Source organism: Mercenaria mercenaria, chromosome 8 (genome assembly GCF_021730395.1).
Source record: "Mercenaria mercenaria strain notata chromosome 8, MADL_Memer_1, whole genome shotgun sequence".
Taxonomy (NCBI): Eukaryota; Metazoa; Mollusca; class Bivalvia; order Venerida; family Veneridae; genus Mercenaria; species Mercenaria mercenaria.
Window position 1 is genome coordinate 45,861,783 of NC_069368.1, and position 24,499 is coordinate 45,886,281.

At 33.7% G+C, this 24,499-nt stretch overlaps 1 protein-coding gene across 35 annotated transcripts in view; it reads left to right on the forward strand.

Annotated features, from left to right (window-relative positions):
• LOC123566434 (tubulin polyglutamylase ttll6-like) overlaps window positions 1–24,499 on the forward strand; it is a 56,605-nt gene that overhangs the window by 2,096 nt on the left and 30,010 nt on the right. For 29 of the 35 annotated variants that reach the window (XR_006689428.2, XM_053549852.1, XM_053549867.1 and 26 more), the window contains exons 2-13: window positions 9,900–10,384; window positions 12,277–12,378; window positions 14,565–14,721; window positions 16,552–16,592; window positions 17,086–17,204; window positions 17,674–17,804; window positions 19,141–19,297; window positions 19,472–19,615; window positions 20,834–21,145; window positions 22,067–22,248; window positions 22,650–22,835; window positions 23,594–23,771. Coding sequence is in view for 34 of the 35 variants with exons in the window: in XM_053549852.1 (XP_053405827.1) it covers window positions 10,132–10,384; window positions 12,277–12,378; window positions 14,565–14,721; window positions 16,552–16,592; window positions 17,086–17,204; window positions 17,674–17,804; window positions 19,141–19,297; window positions 19,472–19,615; window positions 20,834–21,145; window positions 22,067–22,248; window positions 22,650–22,835; window positions 23,594–23,771 (1,962 nt within the window). In the remaining variant the exon portion in view is untranslated. Of the gene's footprint in view, window positions 1–6,854; window positions 7,036–7,069; window positions 7,377–9,459; window positions 9,578–9,899; window positions 10,385–12,276; window positions 12,379–14,564; window positions 14,722–16,551; window positions 16,593–17,085; window positions 17,205–17,673; window positions 17,805–19,140; window positions 19,298–19,471; window positions 19,616–20,833; window positions 21,146–22,066; window positions 22,249–22,649; window positions 22,836–23,593; window positions 23,772–24,499 lie in introns of those variants that run through there. The other 6 variants (XM_053549857.1, XM_053549874.1, XM_053549847.1 and 3 more) reach the window with 5 other exon arrangements.

The window sequence follows — 24,499 nt, forward strand, 5'->3', positions numbered from 1 at the left end:
GGAATTTCATCAAACTTGGGTCAAATGATCTATCAAGACGATGTGCAGAACCCATGAGTCAGCCATGCCGGCTCAAGGTCAAGGTCACAACTTAGGGTCAAAGGTTTGAGCCTTCCATTTTGTGTCCGCTCTATATCTGCTAAACCCCTTGAAGGATTTTCATGAAACTTGGGTCAAATGATCACCTCATCAAGACGATGTGCAGAACCCATGAGTCAGCCATGTCGGCTCAAGGTCAAGGCCACAACTTAGGGTCAAAGGTTTGAGCCTTCCATTTGTGTCTGCTCTATCTCTTCTAAACCCCTTGAAGTATTTTCATGAAACTTGGGTCAAATGATCACCCCATCAAGACGATGTGCAGAACCCATGAGTCAGCCTTGTCAGCTCAAGGTCAAGGTCACAACTCAAGGTCAAAGGTTTGAGCCTTCCATTTTGTGTCCGCTCTATATCTCCTAAACCCCTTGAAGGAATTTTATAAAACTTGGGTCAAATGGTCACCTCATCAAGACGATGTGCAGAACCCATGAGTCAGCCTTGTCGGCTCAAGTTTAAGGTCACAACTCAAGGTCAAAGGTTTGAGCCATTTTGTGTCCGCTCTACATCTCCTAAACCCCTTGAAGGAATTTTATAAAACTTGGGTCAAATGATCACCTCATCAAGACGATGTGCAGAACCCATGAGTCAGTCATGCCGGCTCAAGGTCAAGGTCACAACTTGGGGTCAAAGGTTTTAGCCTTCCATTTTGTGTCCGCTCTGTATCTCCTAAACCCCTTGAAGGAATTTTATAAAACTTGGGTCAAATGATCACCTCATCAAGACGATGTGCAGAACCCATGAGTCAGCCATGCCGGCTCAAGGTCAAGGTCACAACTCAAGGTCAAAGGTTTGAGCCTTCCATTTTGTGTCCGCTCTATATCTCTTAAACCCCTTGAAGGAATTTTATAAAACTTGGGTCAAATGATCACCTCATCAAGACAATGTGCAGAACCCATGAGTCAGTTATGCCGGCTCAAGGTCAAGGTCACAACTTGGGGTCAAAGGTTTTAGCCTTCCATTTTGTCTCCTAAACCCCTTGAAGGAATTTCATCAAACTTGGGTCAAACGATCACCTCATCAAGGCGATGTGCAGAACTTATGAGTCAGCCATGTTGGCTCAAGGTCAGGGTCACAACTGAAGGTCAAAGGTTTGAGCCTTCCATTTCGTGTCCGCTCTCTATCTCCTAAACCCCTTGAAGGAATTTTATAAAACTTGGGTCAAATGATAACCTCATCAAAACGATGTGCAGAAATTATGAGTCAACCATGCCAGCTCAAGGTCAAGGTCACAACTAAGGGTCGATGGTTTGAGCCTTCCATTTTGTGTCCACTCTGTATCTCCTAAACCCATTCAAGGATTTTCATCAAACTTGGGTCAAATGATCACCTCATCAAGAACTCATGAGTCAGCAATGTCAACTCAAAGTCAAGGTCACAACTGAAGGTCAAAGGTTTCAGCCCTGTATCTCCTAAACCCCTTGAAGGATTTTCATGAAACTTGGGTCAAATGATCACCTCATCAAGACGTTGTGCAGAATTGATGAGTCAGCCATGTCAGTTCAAGGTCAAGGTCACAGCTAAAATCAAAGGTTTACCCTTTCACTATCCATAGCAGTGGCGGGGGATTTAGCTGTCTTTCAGACTGCCTTGTTACAAAATAATATGGACGATCGGCGATCAGTGTTTTATCATTTCTGAAATAGAATATCAACGGTCAGTAATCTATTCAAGACGATGGAAAATATACTTTGATATGTTTTCAAACAATATTTTGTTTGCAGATAAGTATTGATATCTAAAGTAAATGTCAGTTTATACAAAATCATTACTTATTCACAAAGAAATCAATTACACTTGTTTATCATTATGATTTCTGTCTGTAGGCATGTACATAACTCTTCAACTATTTTGGCAGAATTATGGCCCTTTTTGAACTTAGAAATCAGTTAAGTTTTTCATACTAGTCCATATTTTACCTAACCTGTTTGTCATAATTATGGCTTTGAAACTTTGAGGACTTGTTTACCATCATCAGTCAGGGGTGTAACTGTTTCAAGTTATCGCAGTTTATAACCAATTTGAGTTATTGCTTATACTTTCATAACTTGTTTCAAACACTTGAAGTTCCACACAGAGCCGCAGTAAAAGCCATTCTTAGTCTGAGATTTCTCCCGTTTAAAATACTCCTAATCTCCTTGTTGTCAACAAAATACGACTTTCTTTCCCAGATCTGAAAGGATTTTTTCTGCTCCTTGGCTTTGTCAAACCATTTTATTTCAGTGCATATTTTGATAATTGTTTTGATAATTGTTTACACTGTAATCGTGATTACTGCTTGGTCAGTAGTATCCTGGCATGGTCCTTTATCAAGTCTGTACAGAATGAGATGTTTCAGCCTGGCCTGAGACTTTCAATGACATTTTCTCATAAACTGCTGGATGGATCTTCATCAAACTATTTTGTAATATCATTTTAAGGTCCTCTGTCAATTTTATTCAAATGGGGGACTTGGCCAATTCTAGGGGCTACTAGAGCTAAAACGAGAAATACCTTTTAAAAACAATTCCTTCTCATAAAAATGCATGTTGGATCTTCATCAAACTGTGTTTATATGATTATTATAAGGTCCTCTCCTAATTGTATTTAAATGGGGGAGCTTTGCCCCCTTTTTGGGGCAACTAGAGCTAAAGATAGGAATTCCTTTAAACAACTTCTCATGAACGGATTGTTGGATCTTCATCAAGCTGTCTGTAGTACCATTAGGCTTAAAAAAATTGTTTGTTTCCAGTATCCCGACCTACCCTAAATTTTTGGCCCAATCCTAAATGTTTTCATGACCTTAAAGAATTTTATTTTGCAAAACTGCACCTTTTATGCTTTAAACATGGTCAGTGATGTTAGAGACCATTTAACTTACTGATGCTCTAAAGGCATACCCAAATCAACTTACTGATGCTCTAAAGGCATAACCCCCTTATTTGTATTCATTTTTTGACACAAATATAATTTCTGAAAAGTCCCACTTGATAATAAAAAATACCGACCTACCTACCCTAATTATTTTGAGCATATTACGGGAAACAAACATTTTTTTAGCTCATCTGATTTTTTGAAAAAAAATGATGAGTTATTGTCATCACTTGAGCGGTTGTCGGCGTCGGCGTCGGCATCGGCGTCTGCGTCGGCGTTGCTTGGTTAAGTTTTATGTTGAGGTTAGCTTTTCTCCTAAACTATCAAAGCTATTGCTTTGAAACTTGGAATACTTGTTCACCATCATAAGTGACCTGTATAGCAAGAAACATAACTCCATCTTGCATTTTGCAAGATTTATGCCCTTTTGTACTTAGAAAATATCAGATTTCTTGGTTAAGTTTTATGTTTAGGTCAACTTTTCTCCTAAACTATCAAAGCTATTGCTTTGAAACTTGGAATACTTGTTCACCATCATAAGCTGACCCTGTATAGCAAGAAACATAACTCCATCTTGCATTTTGCAAGATTTATGGCCCTTTTGTACTTAGAAAATATCAGATTTCTTGGTTAAGTTTTATGTTTAGGTCAACTTTTCTCCTAAACTATCAAAGCTATTGCTTTGAAACTTGGAATTACTTGTTCACCATCATAAGCAGACCCTGTACATCAAGAAACATAACTCCATCTTGCTTTTTGCAAGAATTATGGCCCCTTTTGGACTTAGAAAATCAGTTTTCTTGGTTAAATTTTATGTTTAGGTCAACTTTTATCCTAAACTATCAAAGCTATTGCTTTTAAACTTGCAACAGTTTTTCACCATCATAAGTGGACCTGTACAGCAAGAAACATAACTCCATCCTGCTTTTTGCAAAGAATGATGGCCCCTTTTGGACTTAGAAAATATCAGATTTCTTGGTTAGTTTTATGTTTAGGTCAACTTTTTCTCTTTAAACCATCAAAGCTATTGCTTTAAAACTTGCAACACTTGTTCACATCATAAGCTGACCCTGTAAAGCAAGCAACATAACTCCATCCTGCTTTTTGCAATAATTATTGCCCTTTTGGACTTAGAAAAATCATTTTCTTGGTTGAATATTATGTTTAAGGCAACTTTTCTCATAAACTATCAAAGCTATTGCTTTAAAACTTGCAACAGTTTTTCACCATCATAAGTGGACACTGTACATCAAGAAACATAACTCTATCCTGCTTTTTGCAAGAATGATGGCCCTTTTTAGACTTAGAAAATCATGGGTAGGACAATATTTCTATTATACAAAAAAAATCAGATGAGCGTCAGCACCCGCAAGGCGGTGCTCTTGTTTTTATGCCTTATAAGGTCCTTTTTAATTTTGTTGAAATGGAGGCACTTGGCAAACTCTAGGGGCCACTAGAGCTAAAAATAGAAATACCTTTAAACATCATCAGACTTGATACATGTACATGTATGTAGCTTTATAATAGGTCTTCTCCCGAGTTTTTTTTTTCAATTTGACAATCGAGGGCCAATAGAGCTAATATAGAAGTACTTTTAAATTACTTCTTCTCATGAACTGAATTCGCTTCGCTTTTTTACACTCAAAAGATTTGGGACGATTTGCTAACTATTATGGGCTTCAAGTTCATTCTTGGTTTTTGACTTATTTCATACTTCATTGTAAAAAATATTCTTCTTGTCAAAAAGTTCAAGACATGTACACAAATTCAACATTTTGCATGTAGCGTTAGCTGGTACTTCACTTTTATGTTTCTGGGTCACAGCTGAGGTCATTGTTTGGATACCAGTAAATTGCATTATACCAAACTTGGCTCTGAAGAAGCATCCTTGCATTTTGTATGTATCTCAGGTTTGTTCGTCTGATAGTCAGATACAGAAAAAATGGATGTTTTTGACTTTTATTTGGTTTTTATACTGTGAAAACATTAATATTTGTGGAGGACTAATTTTCATGGATTTTGTGGTTAAGTCAATCCACGAAATTTAATCCTAACGAACAAGTAAAATTCCCATTCTTTTTATGTTCAAAAGTTGAAATCCAGGAATTCATATCCCCACGAAATTGCCATGTTGACCAAAACCACGAATTTCATGCCCACGAAATTAAATGATTTTACAGTATATAAGTATACTTAGAAGAGTGTGAATGATTTATAAAGCACACAGTACATTGCCGGTTTCTGTTGTATCATCCGTGACATAAAGAAACACTTTCAACTGTTAAAATTTATATGTGAATACTATTCATACAAAATTCGGCCCCATTCCCCTGTCCAAAAAGTATGTTGTTTTCCCCTATTTCAGAAATTTTCTGAAAAAAAAAAATCCCCTTTAGAAATTCAGATTTTTTGAATACATGTCCTAGCAAGCCTTTTTTTCATCAGTTTGGGAATGCCACCGACATCAGTGGAATTGGGAAAATGCTCTCGTAAATTGTCTTAATTGGGACAATTTGTAAATTACCAAAATCTACATAAATGTGTTTTTTTTTGTGTGAAATATTAATGAATTGCATTTCAGTAATTGTTCAACAGTATTATAATTTACCTAGATATACATACAAATTACCAAAACTATCTTAAAACAGCCAAAACCCTAAAAAGTATAATCATTTGGGAATTTTAAATTCACTTTTGGGAAGAAAAACATACTTTTTTGCAAAGGGATTACCTCCTTTTACTGGATGTAGATTTATAGGGGGAAAAAGCCCTGCCCAGCCCACAAAACTCTTTATAGATGTACATGATAACGTAAACTGTACCATTTAAAACATGAGACAATGTGCTTTAAAATCATTTTCTGTTTTAATGTAACATATAAATTATGAAAAATATTGCTTTTATTATGATGCAAATTTCTCCTATTTTAGTGGTTATGGTGCAATTTTCCCCCTCCTTACGGGCTCCGCCACCATTCCCCCAAAACTTTAAAAAAATAACACTGAAATAAATTATAGTTACCATTGAAGTTCGCACAGAGATTTTTCACTGATTCTACCCTATTTCAGGGCACAAATTTATGATTTCTTTATAGTTTTTGTATGTTTGTGCATTTGCAATTGGGCAAACAGAATTTATTATTCCCTGCTGGGAATTAATGACAGTACATGTAAATACTACCCTATACAGGCAGAGGGCACTTGTTACTCACCTGTCATTTAAATCACAGCATTGTATCTTTAACAATTCCCAAGAAGGACCATAGTGCAAATATTTGAGATCTAAATAATTAGATTAAAATGCAAATTTTGTGTATAAAGCTCAAAACATGTTGAATGAAATTGTAAATTTTTACCAAACTGCTAAAAAAGATGCTCAGCTCATTAAATTTCCAGCAATATTTTAAGAGATATTATTGGTGGGACAAAGCCATCCATATAGCTTTCAGACAAGTTATTGTACTACTAGTTGTTGATGCGTGCTTGACATGATGTTGGTTTAAAACCGTTTTGGTACATGTGTCTGAATCCATCAGTCATTATTAACTTAAGTTAAAATGTTTTATAACTTAATATTATACATCATACCAAACAAAACAGATTTTACTATTTTGTCAGCTTAATTAAGTTAATGATATCACTTTTTACTTCTACCTGCACATACTTTCAGTCGGTTCATTTGTAACAAAATATTGTTTTTTCTTGGTTAATTTGTGTTACATAGATAAAACAGCTGGCAGCTGTAGGAAGGTTTTAATAGCCATCTATTATGCTTGCCTTTGTAGATCCATAAATGGCCTTACATGTTGAATTGAGTTCTTTAATGGATTTGCGTGCCTGCCAAATCGCAAACTATTGATCAGTATGGAGTTTATGAGGAATTATGTTCGCCTTTGTAGCCAGTTATCAATTTTAGGTCAATAATATCTGACAGTTTATGATACTTGTAACTTATTAGGACTATCTTTGGGCTTAATTTTCGATCCTTTTGTGTCATTTTTTGTTTTAATTGAAAAGACGGAAAATTGATTTTGTGTAAGTTGTTGAAAGGAGCAGCAGTTCGCTATTAATAAAGATGATAGAAGTGACGGTAATGACCAAGTTGGATTTTGATAAAATCTCATCTTGTTGGAGTCTTTGAAATTTTATCATGACTTTGCAGATATATTGATATTCAAAGTTGATTGTGTAACTAATCAGTTTCGGGATATTTTAGAGGGGGAAAAAACTGATAATAATCTCAGTGACCTCTGGTCAAAAGAAAACATACATTTAATATTAACTTAATCATGATTCAGGAAGAAGTAGTGACTTGGACAAAAATAGGTATGAAACCGGATGAGTTTGAACATGATCAAGTTAGTTGCTGTGCAAATATAGACTGATTATTCCTGTGGTTTATCGGAATTAAACATTTAGATGCCAACCTAGGTTTGTTGCTTGGTGCAGAAATATTTAGATGCAATAGTTTTCCCATTTAAAAAGTGGTTAAATATGCAGAATTTGTCATATTATTCAAACACCTTTGACAAAGGATGGGTCTGAATCAAAATTTGCATTCATGTCATGAACCTATTCGTAATAAAGCCAAAGTTAAGATTTATTGACATTGTACTTTAATTTTTAATTCAAATCATAGAGTGATGATAGAGACTACTACTACATATAAGATAATGTTTTAATATTTCACCAAGATGCTGAAGTGCTGTTCTTTCATTTTCAAGTTGTGGGGTAAATTAAACAAGTAAAAGTACAAACAAAATACTTTTCAAATTTGTTCAGTCTATTGCAGTGATTCTTTTGAAGCGTTAAAAATGAACAGTTGGAAAATTCATGACTATTTTTATGCCCCCCACCCTCTTCAAAGAAGGAGGGGTATATTGTTTTGCTGATGTCGGTCAGTCGGTCTGTAGACCATTAATTATTGGTTTCCGGATAATAACTCAAAAATGCTTAGGCATAGGGTCATGAAAGTTGATAGTGAGGGTGGTCATGACTTGTAGATGACCCCTATAAATTTTGAGATCAGTAGGTCAAAGGTCAAGGTCACAGTGACCCTGAACAGTTAACCATTTACGGATGATAACTTGAGAACCCTTGGGCAGGATCACAAAAGTTAATAGAGAGATTGATCATGACCAGCAAATGATCCCTATTGACTTTGAGATCAGTAGGTCAAATGTCAAGGTCACAGTGACCTGGAACAGTTACACCGTTTTTTGGGCAGTAACGAGAACCCTTGGGCCTAGGATCATAAAAGTTAATAGGGAGGTTGATCATGACCAGCAGATGATCCCTATTGATTTTGAGATCAGTAGGTCAGTTTTTTTTGCCTAATAACTAGAGAATGCTTTGGTCTCAGATCACATTTGAAAGGCGGTCACTTATGACTGGTAAATGACCCATAATTATTGATTTAAGGTCAGTATGTCAAATGTCCAGTTCACAGTGACCAAATGATTTATGTTCCTTGTGCAGTTACTGAATGCATCAGGGGTAGTGGTGGTGGGGGGGGGCATTATTTCATATTTTACAAACTCTTGTTTTAAAGGAAGATTGTAAGACTTTGACATACAATGCAAAATATGAGCACTGCAGTGTGTGGTACCTTTTGTCTCTTTTGAGATTTTTGTTTTTTTGTTTGTTAAATTGCACATAAAACCTGGGTTTAAGTCAATACATGATTCCTTTATGTGATGATATATTTATGTGTTAAAATTTGTTCAAATATGACTGTAATCCTACTCAACACAACATTATAAACAGAAATTCTTACTGTAATAATTGTAGGTCTACGGAAAAGTGATTTTTTTTCTATTATCTATGTGAGTTTTCTTCCTTGAGTGTCAGTGTCTCCCAGTTTTGTTCCCCATCTGGTTATTTTAATCGTAAATTACTAAATATCCAACACATGGACTTTTGATATTAAAGAAAAGTATAAGAAAATCTGTCTGTTAGCAAAGAAAACTACCAGATGTGCCTTCAAGGGTTGAAACTTCCGGGATTTTATACGAGTGTACATTAAACTGATAGAACTTACAAAAGAATGTATAGCTTTTAAGTATTATTCACATTGAGCACTGCTGTTTATCTTGTATTTTAGCTTATAAAATGCACTCGCTTGTAAGATATGCAATCTGGGGTTTCTTTTTCTTTTAATTTTTTTGTAGTACACGCTTATAAGATGATCCCCGCTCTTGATCTGGAAATATGACTCTTAAAATAATGTGTCTTATAAGCAAAAATATATGGTATACATAGGAAATACGAGGACTTATGGTTTTAACTGTTATTCACCCTTATGGCACATCGGGTCTATCATCCGAACCTCAGAAGTTTTTGTCTGTGCCCGCACGAAAGCATGGGATGGATTCATGTACGAGCTGTATTATTTCATTACATTTTTATAGCTTTATGTCAACTTCCCCTTTATTTCCGTGGTCAAAATTAGTGCTATCATATTGCCAGTGTAAACATGGTATGTTTGTCAGGTCCTTCAAAATATCTCATGCAATATTGACTCTGTACATACTGGCAAAGAACACATGAATAGATATCATTTGATGTTAGTTCAAAACATGAAATGGGTATATTGAATATATGAAAAGGTGTTATTGGAATAAAAAGAATAGGTATTGATGAATTGTATTTTATATATCAATAAAATGTGAATAGAAAATTTAAATTAAGAGTACATTTACAAAGTGCAGTGGGATTAAAAAGGGTTAACTTGGCCCAAAATTGATGGGAAGCTTTGTAAGGCAATTTCTTGGTTAAGGACATTTACCATTCGAAAAAATGCACTTAAAGTGAATGATCTAAGAAAAGTTTAAAAGTCTTAAGCATTTCAGGTCATTTAGTGATGGGACTTCAAGTGCTGTACAGTATTTACTTAGATGTGTTGAACTTGATTTAGATAATGAATTACTCAAAAAAGATTTATTTTTCTTTCAGATCTGTCAAATGAAAATACCATGTTAAAAGGAAAGCATTAGTTATTGATACCTCTAGAAGAATGTTACAGACAAGCATGACTTCACTTGCCTCCTGACAAAAGAACTTGAAAGAAAAATTGTATAAATGAAGTAAAAAGCCTGTGTACTATTTACCAGAAAATGCCAAAGGACATGCATCTCTATTTAAAGCAATATGACTAAACAAAAGGGTTAAAGCAAAACTTAAAAAGATGGATTCCGATGGAATTTATGAAGAAACATATGATGGTGATTATGCTGATGATGAAATGCCAGATGAAAACCCAGATCTAGATGAGGATGTTGCACAATTGAGCGAAAGTTCAGACTCGGAAGAAAGCGAACCAGAAGATTCTGGATTTAGTAACAATGAAAATGGTTCACAAGAATTGACGTTAATAGATGAAGGACCTTCTGTGTTGATACAGCCGTCAATACTTGATGACGAGGACGAAGGAGAAGATGGTATGTGGTTCTAAGTTCAGTAACTGTGTTTTGATATAAGGACTGTTTGAAAGAATATTAATTTACATGAAGAAATTGATAATTTTGAAATATGTTTTAACCATATTTCTTTCATATGAGAGTTCATTTCAGTTCTTGAACTAAATTCACTTCCATATAGATTCGTTCAAGACTTTAACTTTTACAAAAAATTTCAGACTCAAATTCAGATTAATTTTTTTGAGACCGGATTGAATAGTACAACACATTTTTCTAATTTATTGAATTGTTTTAGTTATACATGTAGTTACCGGTAATATTTCATATTTGATAATATTATATATCTCAGTAACTGTTACCCTTTGGAACAAAGAAAAACTTTCTGATTGAAGGAGAAACAACGAATTTTACATGTCAGACAGCAAATTTCTTCTTGAATATAGAGCACATTTTAGCTCGACTATATGAAGTATATGGAGAGCTATCCTACTCAACCCGACGTCGACGTCCTTCTGCATCCCCACCTTGGTTAAAGTTTTTTACACTTTCTCTTTTTTCTCCTTAACTCTGTAATTATTTGATGGATTTGTTTCTTACTTAAAATAGTTATTCCTCATCATCACCCACATCATATGGCACAAGGGCCATAACTCTCACACCAATATTTCTTGAATTATGCCCCCTTTTTACTTGGAATTTCAGGTTGAAGTGACTTTTACTCTATCTTAATTATTACGAAATGAATTTGATTCAAACTGAACGTAGTTGTTCCACATCATCTCCCAAATTATATGACACAAGGTCCATAACTCTGGTACCAATATTTAATGAATTATCCCCCACTTTTACTTATAATTTCAGGCTAAAGTTTGCACTTTCACTCTATCTCAGTTATTACTACATGTATGTAAACTGATTTGATTCAAACTTAAAATAGTTGTTCAACATCATCACTCACATCGTATGACACAAGAGCCATAACTCTTGCACCAATATTTCATGAATTATCTCCCCATTTTACTTAGAATTTCGGGTTAAAGTTTTGGTGCACTTTCACTCTATCTCACTCTGTTGAACCGCCTCGATAGCCTAGTGGTAGAGCGTCCGCTTCAAGTGTGGGAGATCGTGGGTTCGATCCCCGGCCGCATCATACCAAAGACATGAAAAATGGTACCAGTAGCTCCCTTGCTTGGCGCTCAGCATTAAAAAGGGAAATTGGCCTCTTCTGTCATACCCTCATGGAGATGGATTCCATCAGGAATGAGGTGTCGAGAGTTATTAATATAAGTTGTAGAACTTCCTTCACAGTGGACCAAAAATAAATTATGTATAAACTAAACTCTATCTCAGTTATTACTAAATGGATTTGATTCAAACTTAAAATAGTTGTTCCACCTATTGTGCAATATCTTCACCCACATCATATGACACAAGGTGCACAATTCTGGCACCAATTTTTCATGAATAATGCCCCCTTTTACTTAGAATTTAAGGTTAATTTTGATGCATTTTCACTATATCTTAGTTATTACTAAATGGATTTAATTCAAACGTGAAGTAGTTGTTCCACATCATCACCCACATCATATGACACAAGATGCATAACTCTTGCACCAATATTTTATGAATTATGCCCCCTTTTGGCTTAGAATTATACTTATTTAGTGTTTTGATACACTTTATCTCTCTTATAACTTAATATTTTTGACACAGACTCAAGCTATTGTGCAATATCTTCATCCACCATTGGAGTCATTAAACTCTCCAGTGACAGCTCCAGCTTCCTCAGATGTGCCCAGTTTCACTATCCAGCATCGAAATAGTTGAGCGCACTGTCTCCTGTGACAGCTCTTGTTTATAGTAATATTAACACACATAAGTAAGTTTTTTTTTATGAAAACCCCTGATTGTAGATGAAGGAAATGTTTCATGTATTCAACAATCCATACATTTACCTCCCCTTGACTTGCTGGGAGACGTCACAGCAGAAGCTAGTCAGATGTTGTCATCACAAGGTGACATTTCTAGATGGGTTAAAGGCTTAGAAATTAGCTATGCTTTTATTCAGAATATTTTACTAGAGGTGTATGAATTATAGCAGTGACTATATGTCCTATTAAAAAGCAATGACATGATATTGCCTGTGTCAAAATCCAGTTTTTATAATTTGCATAAAATACATAAAATTCGCCCAAATTTTCTTAATATTTACTATTTAAGTATCTAGAAAAATTACAACATGAATGAGAATTAATATCTGAGAAGTTGATTGTTAAATCAGTGCAGCTAAAAAGTCGAGCACGTCCTCTGAATTTACTAAATGCAGTATATATAAAGCTGAAATTTTGATAAAAAAATTTTATTGCATAATTTTTATCTGAACATACTGAACTACAAACAAGACACATTAAAACTAAGACTTAAAGTAAAGGTCCTAAAGAACGTATCCTAAAGGAGTTGCTGATGTACTCATTGACCTGGGTTTAGATTATCTATATGTAGGGCTAATGCATTGGATGCAAATTTCAAAGACTTGGATACTTCTGTTCTATCAAGAAAATTAATTCTTACCCTTATTTCCTTTTTTTCTTCTTAAAAATAAGATTATTGTACATTTACATGCCAAATTAAGGTTTACGAGACATTTTTCGGGCATTATATTTGCCAACTTTTATGAAACAGTCAGGAGTATCTTATTTATTGTTATTTTTAGCTTACAAGTCAGTGTCCCCTGTACATTCGTTCTCCGTCTGTCCATCCACACTTTTCTTCAGATAACATCAGCTCCTCTGAAACTGCTTAGGAATAAATCATTTTGCAAACATTAATTTGGCATGTAACTGTTCTTTAATGATTCTAGGTGAACACTGATATTCCTTTTTTGTATAAAAACTTCCGTTTTTCAATTCCCTACATGTATTGAAGCTGTTTCTGAGAACATTGACAATTGTGATTTATACATATTTTAATAGCCTTTTGATAAAATACTATTAAAACAAGACCAGTGAAAGGAAAATATCAGTGCTCACAGTTTTTTCTAACTACTATTATTGACTACCATTATTGACTCAGAACTTTTTTCCCCACCTTTTTTCTACTTTTTCAAACTTTGAAAGCTAAACCAAGGTTAATTTATATTATCTTTCTTTAGTTCGTGTTTATAGTTCCGTGTATAAAATTTTCTCTGTGTTACAGTTTCTAAAATTCTTTGCTTTAACTACTAACAAGAATTTGCTTTGACATCTTGAGAAAAAACCATCACTCTCTCTTTCTTGCCCGCCCTGCATTATTAATCTTTTTCCTGCATTTCACTAAAAACATCAGTACTTGACTTTTATTAAAATAGCTTATCAGTACAAACCAAAACAAAAGGTTTAAGTTATTTCAAATTAACAGACCAAAAAAGTTATGACATAGGTATTCTGTATGTCATGATTTTTTTGTAGTTTATTGAATTACAGTCATGGTGGGTTATATTTCAAACTTACTAGATGGTTCATACAGTGGAATTTTCCTTTGATAATTTTCACTGGTTAAGAACTGCACTCAAATGAAAAAAGTATGATTTACAAATAACCTGAAATTCTTTGCAAATTTTGCATTAATAAAAATATAGATGTTAGAAATCTTGAAAGCTTGTATGTTTAACATTTTTCGAACTTTTGCTGAACATTCTGATGTCATAATATTTTGTGTCACTTTGCCCAATGCATGCATATGGCAAGTGTGACATATAATTTAGCTAAAGCCATTGAGACAAAATGAAATAAAAAGAAAATTTGTTTGTTTTTCTTACAAGTCATGTCAGATCAAAATATCTTTTCACTCATGGACATCAAACACATTGAATTACACTCATGAAAATATTGCATCTGATGTTTACTATAAAAGCACATATTTTTGCTGGATCAAAATTACGCGAATTTGAAATTTTGAGTATGTTCTCAAGGTTTAATATTCGCGAAATTGTAAAAATGGTGTCCTTGTTGAATTTGAATTATACTAGTGGTGAATATTTACATGAGGATTAATTTTTGCGAGTCTTGTGAAAATACCTGCTTTTACAGTACTTTATGAAAGATATTTTTTAGTCTTACACTGAAACAAACATTCTCTTTACATGCTATCGTTCATTTTTGGGAACTCTGTTAAGTATGAAATGCCTAGGAAACAATAATACACATTATGTCTGCATTTTCAGACACTGGTATTAGCACACAAGCTGAAGAGGAAGAGGGGGAGGGGGAAGCAGATGAAGATATTGTTGCCACAGAATCATCAAAGGATCTCATCATAGAACAAGAGGATAAGAAAGAAATAGAGAAGAAAATACCAAAGAAAAAGAAGAAAAAGAAAAAGTAAGATAAATAAATAATTTCCTACCAGTATGTTAAAGATCTATAATTTCAGGTTAAATGCAGAATAATTAAAATCTTGTAGAATTTATTCGGATGACTTGCAAAACATGTAGGTAAATTCTATCACATTATGGTTTTGTTTACTCGATTAAATCAGAACCATTAAGTGGACAAGTAAATAACTGGCTGTTTACAAGGTGTTCATCAGTTAAACTATAAAATCATTTACCACCATTTAAAAACTTAAAAAAGGCTATTGTGATCTGCGTATTTAATTTTTAAACATTTCAACATTGGCAATATAATCTGCAATAAAAGGTTTTGTAGTACTTGCTCATCAGAGCATTAAGCTTGTAACCTTTGTGTGAGCTCTTTATTTATATTCCGCTATTTAATTGCAAAAATTCATATGTTATCAAAGTTAACATATTATTCCATTGAATTACTTTGTCAGCGAACATGTTTTAATTGATTAGATGAAATATTGACAGTAACAGAATATGTTCTGATAAAGATACTCAATGGAATGTCACAAATTAGGGTCTAAATTTAAAACGGTCTTTATATGAATTAAGTAGATTTGAATTTAATCGTATTTAGTCCTCAAGTGGTTTAAAAAAGTCATTAGTCTTTCATTTTTGTTTGGCTTAAAGCAGTTTAATGAATGAAATGTTTGTAGTTGATACAAGTGTCAAGCCTGTTTTTCATCACTGTTAGGATTGTCCTGTATCTAGATTGTAAGAAAAGAATGCTATGCAAATACCATTTATTTAAAGAAGTTTTACTTATAGTCATAAATTTTGTGTGATTTTATTTATTTCATACAAGTTCTACGTTACTTATATTAAGACCTTTTTAAAAGCTAAGAAATAGAATGTTTATAATTATTATCAAGTTTTTAGAGGATGAGCCAAGACACTGCTTTAACTTCATTATTGAAGAGCTCACCCTCTACACTCTTTACCAGAACTTGATATTGAAGGTTCCATACGTCAGGTGTCAGTTTAAAAAATGATTACCAAGTTTCTGTAATTAGTGGAATTTGGAGGGGGCTTATACCTTGAACCTCTGTTATTGGCAGTAAATGCAATCACTACACCACTCAGTCCTTCATTTAGTTTAAACAGTCAATCAGCAGGCTATTATCATTACAATCAGTGTCAAATAATGTTTTACTGCTATTTAAATCAAGTAGCAATTTATACATTTTTGCATTGGTATTACTTTATATCTTAGGTCTATAAAAAATATTTCTATACTTTAACACAAACTGTTTATATAAGCTTTTAAAATTACTTCAGATAGATTGAAATGATTGATTTTGTCACAGAAAGGTGAATAAATACACAAACTTTTATGCTATTGTTCAGAAGCCATTTATGATATTGAAAAGTACAGATTTTTCAGTAAGCAAACATAAATGTGGCTTTATTTGCATAATTTTAAGTTATAGCTGATATGTTAAATAAGTGGGTTAATCCTGCCATTCCTTCTACAGTGAAATCTTAATGCAAGATAATGTTTTACTTCAACAAAAATGTTGTGCTTTGTTTAGAATAAAATTTGACCGCATTTTTTCAAGATTGTAGCAAAATAAAAGGACCGTTCAAGAGTTTCATAATTATTGAAGTACCTTATTTGATACAGGAAAAGTAGCCCTATCGCTGGGGGATATCCCCTCACCCCACCTCCTGACACTTAATGAGACCCCTTAGAGATTAAACAATTAATTTTCTCGATGTACAAGGTCTTTAACATCTTAGAGTTGATAGCATTATTCCGATTTATTTAATATTAGTAATTGTGCCCTCTCTTTTTCCTTATTTTCAGATGGTTTTACATATGTCTGTCAAACTGCAAATACGATGTTGGTAAGTACATTTCCTTCTTATACAGAGGCTCATTTTATAACTTAAAGATGAACTAATATGTAGGTGAAGGAGGTATGAGAGAGTTGTATTGTAAGGCTTGAACCCATTGTAAATGATAGAAAATGATAATATTTTAGAATGTGTTTTCTCATAAACAGACTCAAACCATGTAATTTTTTTATTGGTTGCATTCTATATACTTACAATAATCTGGCAAGACTTACTTTCTTGAGATCCTACGTGACCATTCACCAGTAAGCCTGTTGCATAAAGTATCACAGAGGTTTATTCATTGTTAATAAAAAAGCCTGTTGCATAAAGTATCACAAAAGTTTAGCCATTGTTTGTAAATATGCTTGTTGCCTTTTGCATAAAGTATCACAAAAGTTTAGCCATTGTTTATAAATAAGCCTGCTATAGATTTTTCATTGCATATAGTATCACAGAATTTTAGCCATTGTTTATATTGATAAGCATGTTTTCAACATTTCAGTGCGTAAAGTATCACGGAAATTTGGTTTCAAAGAAGTCTCAGATGATGATGACTGGACGCTATACTGGACAGATTATTCTGTGGCCTTGGAAAGAGTTATGGACATGAAAAAGTACCAGGTAGGTACATAGTTCTTTGGCAACTATTATTACAATGTGAACATTTTATATGCAAGAATGTGAGATGATATTTCTGCCCTTACGGTTTTTCGTGACTGAAAAATGTAGAAGTGTTTAAAATTCTGCACAGTATGAGTGATAATAGATTTACAAATATGTACCTATATTTTGGCTCTGTTCAATTACATATATTAGGGAAGGTATATTAATTGGAACTTATTTTTAGGATTAATAGAAACATTTTAATGACTTCAAGGTAATAGTTATTCAGAAGTTTAGATTACATGATAATGATCTTACATTTTAACTTTGAAGTTAGCCTAAAGGTTGACCTTATAGCACTTGTGCTATTTGAGAAATTCTTACTGAATTAGAAAAAGGGGCAATGCTGTAATTTTATTTTTGTTGCATTAATGAAAAAAAGTTTGAAATTTAGGACAGTATTTCAACATTACTAATTCTTTTGCAGAAAATTAACCACTTTCCTGGGATGAGTGAAATTTGTAGAAAGGACTTGCTGGCTAGAAATTTGAACAGAATGTTAAAGATGTTTCCTAAAGAATATAATGTCTTCCCCAAAACTTGGTGTCTTCCTGCTGAGTAAGTCCCATACTACTGTTCTGGCTGTTTTACAAGCAAATAAGTATCTTGCAAGTCCATTTTTGGGCTTGTTCTAAAAATGGTTTCAACCTATCAGTGAATTGCTGTAAAATATTGGAAATATTAGAAGTCGATGCTCAAAAACAGTTTACGTAACAGCTGCCCTCTCCCCTCTAGAAATTGAATTATTTTGAGATAGCCCATCCATAATTTTTGAATACTCAAATTTAGATAATATATCATCATTATTACTGACGTCAGTTTCATATTTGTATGTACTAAGCTGCTTAGCAGTGATATTTATTTTGTGATAGGCAGACATTTGATCTATTATCCCTTGTAGTCTGTCAGTGAATGACAAGATCTGCTATATATAGTACAGCAGGCTGTATAGTTATGATTACACCCTCTTCACTCCAGACACAACTTCTTTATGTTTAAATGTCAGATGTCGTTAAAGGCTATGATAGATCTGATTTTGATTGCAGCATCCCAAACAGTCAAATAAGGCCTGGAATGTATGAGTGCCTAGTCTTCTGTATACGAGTTTGTCATACATGCAAGGCTAATCTGTCTGAATAATAATGTATGCATATCTGGCTCAGTAGATCAAGCATAAGACTTCTAGATGAACGATTGTAGGTTTGAATCCTTGGCAGTGTATATTCTCTGTGATGATCAACTGAAAATAGCACATCAAATGTCAGTTGTCCTCTAACCCTTGTGGGGAAGTTGTGATTGACTGGCAGACAGTGAAGGAATCTAGGAACCTTGCTTAACTTTACTGAATGCACATAATTATAGAACTGAAATATTGCAAAATTGAATTACGCACAACAAATGATAGAAATGGTTTCCTGTAAAATAATTTGTCTCCAGTTTGCTCCCTTTTATAATGCAAGATTGAAAGAGAAACTTTTAGTAGATAACATAGATGTGAAATTGAAATTTCTGTGAGAGGTATTTTGCTCATCTGCAGTCACCTTTAGAATTATCTGTAGCAATATGTGATATTTTTCTTCAACTATATTATGCTATTGATGTCATTTTCAATAAGGAGTCAAAACATTCCGATAATTTATGTAATGATCTCACTTCTTACAGTTGCTTTGCATATGGTATTCTTACAAATTCATTCTGTTAGTTAAAAAGCTCAGTGAAATTATGTTACAACGTTAGATGTCTTGCTGAAGTTAAATAAGATTTATTTTATCTATATATTCTTATTTGGACTTCTTGGTCAGGTTTAATATTGATGAAGTTATATAATTTTAACTAGGACTGTTCTTTGCTTTAAGTAATAGTAATCAAAATAATTGTAAATTGTATGTTTCAGTTATGGAGATTTCCAAGCATATTGTCGGCAAAAGAAGAACAAGACGTATATCTTGAAACCAGAGTCTGGATGTCAAGGTCGTGGAATCTGGGTCACCAAAAATCCAAAAGATGTCAAGCCGCATGAACATATGATTTGTCAGCACTATATGTCTAGGGTAAACATGATTTTATGTTGCACTAAAATGTTTTCATGCTAAAAAGTATTGTCTTGTAGAATGACAGTATATTGAGAACAGTGCTAGATAGATCTTTAGGAGGTTTCTTACAACTTTCAGAGTTGCTTATAAAAGATGTTTATATTTATGTAGTAACAACTGTTTTTATTTCAGCCTTTATTGATAGATGGTTTCAAATTTGACTTGAGAATCTATGTGCTGGTAACTTCTTGTGACCCACTTAGAATATTTGTGTTCAAAGATGGTCTAGCTAGATTTGCAACCAACAAATACATGGAACCCACTCACGGAAATGTAGTAAGTGTTACTCAAATGTGGGATTTTTTTCTGAATGTCAAGTCACAGTATCTATATAAGGTAATACAGTGACATTATACCTTTGCTGGTGGAGGAAATACCCCTTCTAATATTATTTTAAGCTTGAATTATCATATACTGATGCGCTACCAGAGCAGCCTAATGCAGACTATCTTTTTGCCGTTTTCCATTACGGCTACTGTTTTGCTGAAAGGCTACCAGAGACGACTTTTGCATACCAAAAAAACGGGGTTGCCTATTTCCCTAGTCGAGTAATGCCAGTTTTTTGGTGAAAATCAGTTTATCTGGCAATTGAACAAAGAAGAAAATCCTTAAAATATACTACATTTTTACGCTGTGATAACTGTATGTTAAACAGTCAATACACTATGGTAGTCATCTCCATTGATCGTTAAAGACATAAATTCACTGTTTATGCTTGTTTTTGTGTTTAAAGGCAACAGTCCACTATGGTACTTATAAGCGAATTAACCGTAGTCTAAGAATGCCGAAGCCACATCATGCAGACATAGCAAAATAGTGAAGATTGCCATAGCGCAGAAATGAGTAATTAATTGATTTTTTTAAAAATGAGTTTGTTAATTACAGAAACGAACAACCTCTAAAACTAATTTGTATTTCTGAAGAATAATCATTCCTAATTAGCCTGAAATGCATTGTCTTATTTACAGTTAGTGATAACAATAATTTTAGTACATTATTGGACACAAAATGATTCATTTTCTTTTCAAAAGTACATGACAGCTGTAATTTATTGCGCAATATAATGGCAATATATCATGTAAATGATTAGATTACTGTATACGAATATGGTAGCAATATTAGTGAAAGTTTATACTTCATAGTAAATTCTGTAAAAAGTAAGAAAAAATCTACCCCTATAGATTCAAGAAAAAATCTAAACAATCCTGGTAGTCCAGCTCTGTACGGTGTTGGACCCTCATTTTCTTGATACGTTTTAGGCATACAATAAAGGTAATAGCACCCCTGATTTTTATGGTATGCATTAGGCTGCTATGGTAGCCAAAAGGATATTAAACAATATTTATATTTGTTTAAACAATAGATAATCATCTGCTTTCTCTCATGTTTTGAACTTGTGTATTGTTTTATATTCAGTTTATATACCAGTACTTCGTGATCTCTGTAATACTTTAATATCAAATTTACATGCACATCTTTGCTTTCTTTGTACAGGACAATGTGTACATGCATCTTACGAACTATGCTATAAATAAACATAGTGAGGATTTTGTAAGGGATGATGAAGCAGGGAGTAAACGTAGAATTAGTACAACAAATCGCTACATGGCGAGGAAGGGATACGATGTAGACAAAATGTGGGCAGATATTGACGATACGATTATAAAAACGCTAATTGCTGCGCATTCAGTATTAAAACATAACTACCGCACATGTTTTCCAAATCATGTTAAAGGAAGTGCTTGTTTTGAAATTCTGGGATTTGATGTGATTCTGGATAGGAAACTGCGGCCATATGTGATTGAGGTGAGTATGACAGTGGCTGTAACCCTAATCATGCTGGACATGACTGATTCTGCCTTTGCGAACAGTGTACATTATGATCAGCCTGCACATCCGTGCAGTCTGATCATGAACTGCACTGTTTGCCATTCAGCCAGTATCTTTTTGGTATTCACCAGTTAATGGTACTGTTCAAATTGAAAGATGGACAAGTTCATTATAGAAATTTAGCAGGGTATTTTGTTTTTGTACAGAAACCACAGTTTATACTATGTTATTTCTGTAAGAGTAGTTACAGGTACAATATTAGAATAAAAATGCCTTAGGTTGAAATGTAGTTGCTCAAATTACAGAATGATATGCATTGGAAGACGTTTGTTTGTTTCAGTGTATTATCAGATTATTTTTGGCAGAGTTAACACTACATGCAATATTACTTATTATAAGTGTAAACATAAGATCTGGTATATCTCTGACTTAAGTTTTCAAAACTATGCCCTGTTTTCAGCTTAGAAAATTTTGTCTTCTGCAGTGAAATTAATTAATATTCTGTGTTAGTTGGTGGTTCAAGTTTCCAATTTTTTCTCTAGTACATTTTGGTTAAGCTATTGTATATATGCTAGTATTATGTTGAAGGTTTTTAAGTAGTTGAGCGGGCTGTTATTGGACAGCTCTTGTTAATTTATGTTTTTCAGTATTTTTAACCAACTTTGGTTTATTTGATATTTTCTCTTCAGCGAACTATATAAGTGATAGTTTTCACTATGGAATGGTCATACATATTTCACTCTCAGTACCCATAATTCACTGAAAAACTGGTAGTTAATGTATCGTACGGCAAGTGTGTGAAATACTTTAGCGTAGTTATACCCAAGTTACTGGGTATTCAGAATTTTACAATGTAGAGTATGATATTTAGAAAAGAAATTAATTGATATTTAATAGGTCAATCACTCGCCAAGTTTTGGCACAGATTCAGAATTAGACAGAGAAATCAAGGGTGCTTTAGTCTATGACACGCTGCAACTGGTAAACTTTGGTGCTTGTGATCGGCGGAAATGTATAGAAGAAGAACGGCGTAGAATCAAAGACAGGCTACTTGGAAAATCAAATAGAAAGGAATCAAGGTAAATAGCTGATTGTCATCTTTGAAGCTTAAAAAGCCTTAAGGGGCTTTATGTCAAGCACAATTAGGTACCAGGTTATAGCAATTAACCATGTAAGTCTTCTTCTTGATCTCATATGAAAGAGACCTGTAAATACGAATTGTTGATCCAGTTGAAAAGTGTAGTAAATGTTTATAATATCGATGATCTTGTTCTCTTGAAAGGTAAGTATCAGTAACATCTTAGTATAAGGTTTGTAGCAAAGGTTGTTTGGTGGCCTGTTGACTAGTTCTCGGTTATTTGCTTCACTTACTAATAAAAGTATTTAATAAGTTGGCAACACTGACTCAAGTCAGTCATACATACATGTATAAAGCTTACGGCTGTGGTTATTTACATAAATACAAATTTGATAATTTCAGGGAAGAGTTAGATCTTGCTCAACAACAGTATATAGAATCTCTAGACAAATATGAGAATAATCACCTGGGTAACTTCCGACGTATTTATCCAAACCCTGGAACAGAAAAATATGAGAAGTTCTTCCATAGTAGTGGAACTTTGTTTCAAGAAACAGCAGCTTTCAAAGCCAGAAGCGAACTTGCCAGGTATGGAACCACTACAAAAATATCTTTATAGTAACTGTTGTTGTAATGTTGTCAAAACAATTGATACTAAGATCACTGTAAATTTTCAAACTTTGTTGCTATTCTACATATTTAGAGACATGAATATATTTGGCATAAGGCTAAACTAAACTGACATTGTAAACATTTGTGAAGAATTGAAATTTCACATGAAATGAATTATTTACTATATAAACTACAGTAATGACAGTAGTTTTTGTCCAACACAGAACTATTAGTGTATGGCAGGATTTCAAAATAACTTGGTATAAATGGTGCCCCTTGCGGGACTTCTAAGATGCTTAGCTCAAAGATGAAAGTCAGCATAGTGACCTTTATACTAAAAACTGTTTCCATTTAATATGTTAAGATTACCTAGCCGACAGTCTTCAAACTTCATAAGATGATTGTCTGTGGTCTGTGGACGACCCCTAAAACTTTTAGGATCAGAAAGTCAAAGGTCAAGGTCACTGACATTGAGACTGAAAATGGTTTCTGCCCAGTAGCTTAAGAACCGTTAGGCCTACTCACACTTCTATTTCTTAAGATCTTATAGTAGGGGAAGTCATGTCCTCGGGACAAATTTAGTTTTGTCTAGAGACTCCGTGTGTGATTATAGGGAAAATTTAAATCAGTGGCTAAGTAACCAAGATTAAAAACTGTAGAATATATTGATTTTTAAAGTTCTGAAATATTGTTGTTGTTGTGTTATTTGTTACTACTTTTGTTTGTATTTACAGACAACAACGAGAAGAAATCTCACGTAAAAAGGAGAAATTGGAGGCAATGTTGAAAGGGAAAAAGAATATGACTGGTGTGGCAAGACCAGAAAGTCCCGGAAGCCGGAGAAGGCGGTCATTACGCAGAACGACGATGCCAGCTCGTAGAATACAGTCTAGTTCTAGATCTAGTCTAGATGTAATACTTTCATTTCTATATATAGATTGTGATATATTATTTCTAGCACAATGAATTACTATTACTTGTCATAAAAGCTTAAAGGGGATATAGTGATGCAGTCAGTCTGTCCGCCACATTTTTTTTGGTAATGAATGCAATGACATAGCGATAGATGATAATGGGGTAGAGTGCTGAGCAAAGGAACCATAGCTTTATCTTGAATAAATTTCGAATTATCGTCCTTTATGTACTTCATTTCCTTTTGCCAGAGGATGCCTTTAGAAGTACTGAAAGGAATATAGTTAATAATGATGAATGACATTGGGAGAAAAAGTATTAAGTGAAAGAACCATAACTTTAATTTGAATATATTTTTGATTATTACCCTTTTTGTAATAAATTTTCTTTTGTCTGGATGATAACTTTAAAACAGTGAAGGGAATGTAATGAAAACCGATTTAGTGATAAATGGCAATGGAAGGGAGAGCAGAGCTTAAAAAGCATAATTCTATCTTGATTAATGTTTTAATTATATCCCATTTTGTACTTATTTTTTTGTCCATGCTATAATGCTTAAACTGTTAAAGGGAATAGAATGAAACTTGATGTAAACATAGATAGCAATAAGAAGATATGCATAGGGCATGGCACAAGAACAGTAATTTTGTCTAAAATGTTCCCTATTGCACAGATCCTGCAGACAGAACCATTTCAGTTGCTGAGTAAATAGAGTTAAATGTTTTATC